General features: G+C 43.9%; 1 protein-coding gene across 1 annotated transcript in view; it reads left to right on the top strand.

The window, feature by feature from the left end:
* The first annotated feature begins 1,356 nt into the window (after positions 1–1,356).
* LOC127584565 (uncharacterized) overlaps positions 1,357–7,505 on the top strand; it is a 72,905-nt gene continuing 66,756 nt past the window's right edge. The window contains exon 1 of the mRNA XM_052041338.1: positions 1,357–1,469. Within this exon, the coding sequence (XP_051897298.1) occupies positions 1,357–1,469 (113 nt within the window). The remainder of the gene's footprint in view (positions 1,470–7,505) is intronic.

Here is a 7,505-nt window from a genome sequence, read left to right as displayed (position 1 = left end):
AAGTTGTAGACAAACAGTTGCATTTCTAATCGGTTAAGTGCAATGTGAGCACCATGACCAATACCAAATATTAATTCCCCAACTTGACCTGCAATTTTCACTGTGCACTGTTTTTCTAACTTGTTTAGCATCACCAAAGTATGTATTGATTTTGTCTACATTTAGTCCAGCAAGCTTTTCACTGAGATGATTTTTTCCTGATCAGTTGATGGAGTGATCTACTTTGCAAGTCAGAAGTTTTGCCTGGCAGAGAAATAAACTCTATGATTTTTGTTTTCACCCCAATTGTTGGAAAAATTAATGCACCAGAACTAGGAATAGCTTGTGGCCTATTTTGTTTGATGCATCCAAGCCAAGTGAGATAAATGAACATTCCTATAAATAATTTAGTAGTTCTTCCATTGACAATGATGTTAATAAGCTGCAAATGATTGTCTCAGATTTTGTCTATGAAAAAGAACATTTTGGTTGGTGAAGTATTTTAATCAACTGCACTGTATAATCACTAGCTCCTCAGTGCACAGAATAGTAAGCAAACAGTCCTTCATATGCATGAATATAATTATCTTCTGTACGTTGCTTTACAAAAAAGACATGACACACTTTGATTTGCTTACTTTGTTCAATGTCCTTGTGTTTTATTTTCATTTGAAGGTGCTGAGAAATATGTCACTGCAAGAAGAAATTCAAAATTTCCCCAACATTTCTGACAAATTGCAGTGTTGTTATCAGCAACTGGCATGTCTTTCTTCAAGAATTCTTTTTGAAGATCCTTATTAAAAGAACGGGCATGCTTTTGTGACGTACCTGCAGTGTTAACAAGACTTACAACGCCACACACTTATCACAGTACATGGAGTGGAAGTTGTCTGTGTGATCTCTTTTAAAGTGATGCAGCCACTGCCAAACAGCTACCATACAGGCTTCATAGGCAAGTCCTAGGTCCAGTGATAGGAGGACCAGGCTCTGCAGTGTGGGTATAAAGTTCACATGTTGGTGGGCATATACATAAATGCCACCTGGCAGGTATACACTCACTTTTTCCCCCTCTCACAAACACACACATGTGCATGCGCACACACACACGTCTTTGAGCTCAGTGGAAGTGTCCTTGCAAATGCCTCCATCGTCACTTCTATCCCCTCATCCACCTACCCCCCCCCTCTTTAAACTCCTCCTAATCTCACACAGCCCTCAAGGTCTTGCAACCCCTCCCTCTCAGGGCATACACTTCAGTCTGGAACCCTTGGTCTTGGTGACCTACCCATCAGGCTCAATTCCTCTGCTTCGGATTCCCGATGTGTTCCCACCTGTGCTCCATCTGGGATGCTCCACTGGACCTAGGGTTTGCCTGGGATGGATCCCATCAGGCACAAGACTTCACCCTTCCCCTCCAAGCCGACCACAGTGCTACTGGCCTGGCTGCTGCTGCCTTGCCCAGAGAGGTCATCCCCCTTGAGAGAGGCAAGGTAGGCAATTGCAGGGGCCATGACAGAGATCTTTGTATCCTCTCTAATCACAGGTGAAGTCCTAGAGGACTGGAGCATAGCCAACATTGTTCCTTTGTTTAAGAAGGGCAATAGGGACAAACCAGGAAATTATAGGCCAGTGAGCCTTACATCAGAAGTAGGAAACTACTGGAGAAGATTCTTAGGGGTAGGATTTACACACATTGGTATTGGTATTGGTATGTTATTGTCACTTGTACCAAGGTACAGTGAAAAACTTGTCTTGCAAACAGATTGTACAGGTCAATTCATTACACTGTGCAGTTACATTGAGTCAGTACAGAGTGCATTGATGTAGTACAGGTAAAAACAATAACAGTACACAGTAAGGTGTCACAGCTACAGAGAAAGTGCAGTGCAATAAGGTGCAAGGTCACAACAAGGTAGATCATGAGGTCATAGTCCATCTCATTGTATAAGGGAACCATTCAATAGTCTTATCACAATGGGGTAGAAGCTGTCCTTAAGTCTGGTGGTATGTGCCCTCAGGCTCCTGTATCTTCTACCCGATGGAAGAGGAGAGACGAGAGAATGTCCCGGGTGGGTGGGGTCTTTGATTATGCTGGCTGCTTCACCAAGACAACGAGAGGTAAAGACGGAGTCCAAGGAGGAGAGGCTGGTGTCTGTGATGCACTGGGCTGTATCCACAACTCTCTGCAGTTTCTTGTGGTCCTGGGCAGAGCGGTTGCCGTACCAAGCCGTGATACATCCGGATACGATGCTTTCTATGGTGCATCAGTAAAAGTTGGTGAGAGTGAAATAGGACAAACCAAATTTCTTTAGCCTCCTGAGGAAGTAGAGGCGCTGGTGAGCTTTCTTGGCTGTGGTATCTACGTGATTTGACCAGGACAGGCTGTTGGTGATGTTCACTCCCAGGAACTTGAAGCTCTCAACCCTCTCAACCTGAGCACCGTTGATGTAGACAGGTGCATGTACACCGCCCCCTTTCCTGAAGTCAATGACCAGCTCTTTTGTTGGCATTGAGGGAAAGGTTGTTGTCATGACACCATTCCACTAAGCTCTCTATCTCCTTCCTGTACTCCGACTCATCGCTGTTTGAGATATGGCCTACAACGGTGGTATCATCTGCAAATTTGTAGATGGAGTTAGAGCAGAATCTGGCCACACAGTCATGAGTGTATAGGGAGTAGAGTAGAGGGCTGAGGATGCAGCCTTGTGGGGCACCAGTGTTGAGAATAATCGTGCTGGAGGTACTGCTGCCTCTCCTCACTAATTGTGGTCTGTTTGTTAGCAAGTCAAGGATCCAGTTACAGAGGGAGGAGTTGAGTCCTAGGTCTCAGAGTTTGGCGACAAGCTTGCTTGGGATTATTGTATTGAAGGCAGAGCTGTAGTCAATAAACAATAGTCTAACGTAGGTGTCTTTACTGTCCAGATGCTCCAGAGCTGAGTGTAGGGCCAGGGAGATGGCATCCGCTGTAGACCTGTTTCGACGATAGGCGAATTGCAATGGGTCCAGGTTGTCTGGGAGGCTGGGGTTGATGCGTGCCATGACCACCCTCTCAAAGCACTTCAAGATGGTGGATGTCAGAGCCACTGGTCAGTAGTCATTGAGTCATGTTACCTTGCTTTTCTTCGGTACAGGGATGATAGTGGTCTTCCTCAAACAGGTGAGAACCTGAGATTGAAGCAGGGAGAGGTTAAATATGTCCACAAATACTTCTGCCAGCTGACCAGCACAATATCTGAGCACATGGCCAGGGACACCATCTGGGCCAGGTGCTTTCCTCGTGTTCATCTGGAAAAACATGGACATTAGGGATATCAGCATGGCTTTGTGCGAGGGGGGGGTGGTGTGGGTGGAGGAGTTTATGTCTTACAAACTTGACCGAGTTTTTTGAGGAGGCGACGAAAATGATTGATGAGGGTAGGGCAGTGGATGCTGTCCACATGGATTTTAGTAAAGTGTTGACATGGTCCCTCATGTTAGACTAATCCAGAAGATTAAAGCACATAGGATCCATGTAGACTTCCACATGGATTCAAAATTGGCTTGGCCAAAGAAGACAGAAGGTAGTGGTGAAGGGGTGTTATTTCTGACTGGAGGTTTGTGACCTGTGGTATTGTGCAAGGATCAGTACTGGGACCTTTGTTGTTTGGGATATATCTATATATGAACGTGCAGGTGGGTGATTGGTAAGTTTACAGACATTACAAAAATTGGCAGAGTTGTGGATGGTGAGGAATGTTGTCAAGGGATACAGCAGGATGTAAATCAGTTGGAATATTGGTGGAGAAATGGCAGACAAGTGTGAGGTGTTCAATTTGGGAGGTCAAATGTAAGAGGAAAGTATACAATAAATGGCAGGAGGCTTAGGAGCATTAATGTACAGAGGGATCTTGGGATGCCGGTCCATAACTTCCTGAATGTGCCAACACAAATAGATAGGGTGGTAAAGAAGGTGACGGTATACTTGCCTTTGTCAATCAGGGCATTGAGTATAAAATTTGGGAAGTCATGTTGCAGCTGTATAGAACTTTAGTTATAAGATATGATAAGATATCTTTATTTGTCACATGTACATTGAAACACACAGTGAAATACATCTTTTTGCGTAGTGTTCTGGGGGCAGCCCGCAAGTGTCGCCATGCTTCTGGTGCCAACATAGCATGCCCACAACTTCTGAACCTGTACATCTTTGGAATGTGGGAGGAAACCGGAGCACCCAGAGGAAACCCACGTAGACATGGGGAGAACGTACAAACTCCTTACAGATAGTGGCCGGAATTGAACCGGATCACTGGCGCTGTAAAGCGTTATGCTAACCGCTACACTACCGTGCCTACAACATTTGGAGTATTTTGTGCAGTTCTGGTTGCTGCATTACTGGAAGGATGTGGAGGCTTTGGAGAGGGTCCAAAAGAGGTTCACCTGGATGTTACCTGGATTAGAGAGTATTAGCTATAAGGAGAGGTTGGACGAATTTGAATTGTTTTCTCTGGAGTATCAGAGGCTGTGGGGCGACCTGATAGAAGTATATAGAATTATGAGAGGTATAGACAGAGTAGGTTGTCTTTCTCCAAGGGTGGAAATGTCAAATACTAGAGGGCATAGATTTACCATGAGAGGGGGAAAGTTTAAAGGAGATGTGCGAAGGGCAAGTTTTTTACACAGAGAGTGGTGGGTGCCTGGAACGCGCTATCAGGAGAGGCAGTGAAAGCAGATAATAAAGCAACACTTAAGAGGTGTTTAGACAGGCACATGTACAGGCAGGGGATGGATGGATATAGACCATGTGCAGGCAGATGGGATTAGTTTAACTTGGCATTAAGGTTGGAACAGACATTGTGGGCCAGAGGGCCTGTTCCTGTGCTGTACTGTTCTATGTTGTGAGGGGTTAATGACACAACCTTATATTTGCATTCCTTGATATAAAGATCATCATTGTGATTGACACTGCTGTAGACCTTGTTGGTTAGGATCATGCCTTGCAAGGCATCATGAAGCAACACAAAAGTGTGATAATTTTCTGTGGGGAGCCAAATTTGCGGAGGCTGTTCCATAATCGCTCCTAATTGATGGAGTCCAATGCTTCAGTGAGATTAAAAAAGATGCTCAGAGTTGTTGCACAGTGAAGATCATGTTCAAGTTGCCTCTAGGTGGACAGAATTTACAGGGCGATTCAGGGAACACCATGTTTGAGTGCACTAGTGGTTAGGTCTCAATAGTTATAAATGCGTAATTGCAATATTTAGATATCAGTAATTATGTGTGTGTGTGTATTTTTCGTATTTATGAGTATGCTTCATTGTTTCAGTATTTATAAGTGCTGAGGGGATGATCAATTCATCTCTGTCGTGATGTCCTCAGCATCACAGAATCTAGTCATCAGCTAATCTGATTCACTCTACATGATATCAAGAAACAACTGGAAGCACTGGACAAAGCAAAGGTTTGGGACCATTCAGGAAGTAGTGTTGAATGTTTGCACTCACTATTAGTTGAACATCTGGCTAAGCTGTTGCAGTAGGGTTACAACACTGGCAACTACCTGACAATGTGGAAAACCACCCAGGTATGTCCTGTTCACAAGAAGCAGGACAAATATAATTTGGTTACTTACTACACAGCCAAGCGGCACTCATCCTCCAATATCACTGATATGCAGTTTGGGTTTCGCCAGATCTTGCCTGCAGATCTCATTGCAGTCTTGATCCAAAGATCTGAATTCCAGAGATGAGGCTGCCCTTATCATCAAGGAAGCACGTGACTAAATGTAGCATCAAAGAGCCCTGGTAAAAGTAAAATCTTTAGGCGTTGAGAAAATTCACTCTATAGGTTGAAGTCATACCTAACACAAAGGAAGATGTTTGTGGCTGTTGGAGGTCAACCACCTCAGCCCCACGTATTTGCTGCAGGAGTTCCTCAGAGCAGTGTCCTTGTCCAAACTATCTTCAGCTGCATCAACAATGAAAATCCTTTTATCATAAGGTCAGAAGTAAGAATGTTCTCTGATAGTTACACAGAGTTTGATTCCATTGGCAACTCCTTAGAAAATAAAGCAGTCCATGTCTGCATGCAGCAAGACCTGGACAACACTCAGGCCTGGGTTGATATGTGGCAAGTAACATTCACACTATACCAATGCCAGGGAAACAGGAAAGAGGAAGGTACAGGGTAAATATCAAGAGGGAAAAATGAGAAATAGTGATTGGTTTTCAAATGAAGTGTAGACACAGAGTACAGAGAATGGGGACCTAGATAAATAGTGGCATGAAGAATAATGCTGTTGGACTTGGCATAATGTTAAAGGAAAATAACAGGGAATAAACAGTAAATATGATAGAGTCATAGAGTCGTGCAGCACGGAAACAGGTCTCTCAGCCCAACTCATCCATGCTGACCAAGATGCCCATCTAATCTAGTCACATTTGCCTGTGTTTGACCCATGTCCCTCTAAACCTTTCCTATCAATGTACCTGTCCAAATGTCTTTTAGATATTGTTATTGTACCTGCTTCAACCACTTCCTCTGGCAACTCATTCCATATATCCATATACATACCACCCTCTGTGTGAAAAAGTTGCCCCTCAGGTTCCTATCTTTTCCCTCTCACCTTAAACCTATGCCCTCGAGTTCTTGATCCCCCAAACCTGGGAGAAAGGCCGTGTGTATTCACCATATCGATGCCCCTCATGATTTTATATACCTCTTTTAGGTCACCCCTCAGTCTCCTACACTCCAAGGAATAAAGTCCAAGCCTGTCCAACCCTCCCTATAACCCAGTCCATCGAGTCCTGGCAATCTTTTGTAAATCTTTTCTATACTCTTTCCAGCTTAAAGGCATCTTTCCTATAGAAGGGTGACCAAAACTGAACAGAGTACTCCAAGTGCGGCCTCACCAAACTCTTGTACAGCTGCAGCATAACATCCCAACTTCTGAACTCAGTGCCCTGACTGATGAAGGTCAGTGTGTAAAATGCCTTCTTCACCACCCTGCCTACCTGTGACATTACTTTCAGATATGAAAGAATGGAGAGAGAAAGAAACACAGGAATTATAAAGAATAATAGTGACTGAATAATACAGAGGGATGCAAGGGTACCTTTATATCAAGAGATGCAAATATAATAGAAAAAATATCCACATATAAAGAATGACAGAGAACAATGAAGGGCTGATACAGGAAGTGTTAAAAGTGGTTTGTGCTGGCAGAAAAGCAAAGTGAAAGACAATGAAATCTTCAGAACAAATTGGGAGTTTCAGTCACTTAACAAGCATGGGAGAAGGAGAAACTAGCAGGAAGTACAACAGTGATCCTAACACAGAAACAAACAGGGGCACACAGACTGACAGATAATGTCTGGCAGAGACAGAGTGAGCAGAAAAGGTAAAACATACATGTGGCAGACACCAAAGGGAAAAGAAACAAAGAGCTAATGTGATTTGGCAAGATGAAGGCTGAAGTAGTGAGATACCGTGCAGTGTGGAGGCACCAAGTGGAGATGGGCCTCTGAACTGACAGGAGAAAAATCAAA

The sequence above is a fragment of the Pristis pectinata genome, chromosome 30 (genome assembly GCF_009764475.1).
Source record: "Pristis pectinata isolate sPriPec2 chromosome 30, sPriPec2.1.pri, whole genome shotgun sequence".
Classification (NCBI taxonomy): Eukaryota; Metazoa; Chordata; class Chondrichthyes; order Rhinopristiformes; family Pristidae; genus Pristis; species Pristis pectinata.
This window is presented reverse-complemented; position numbering and strand designations above follow the sequence as displayed.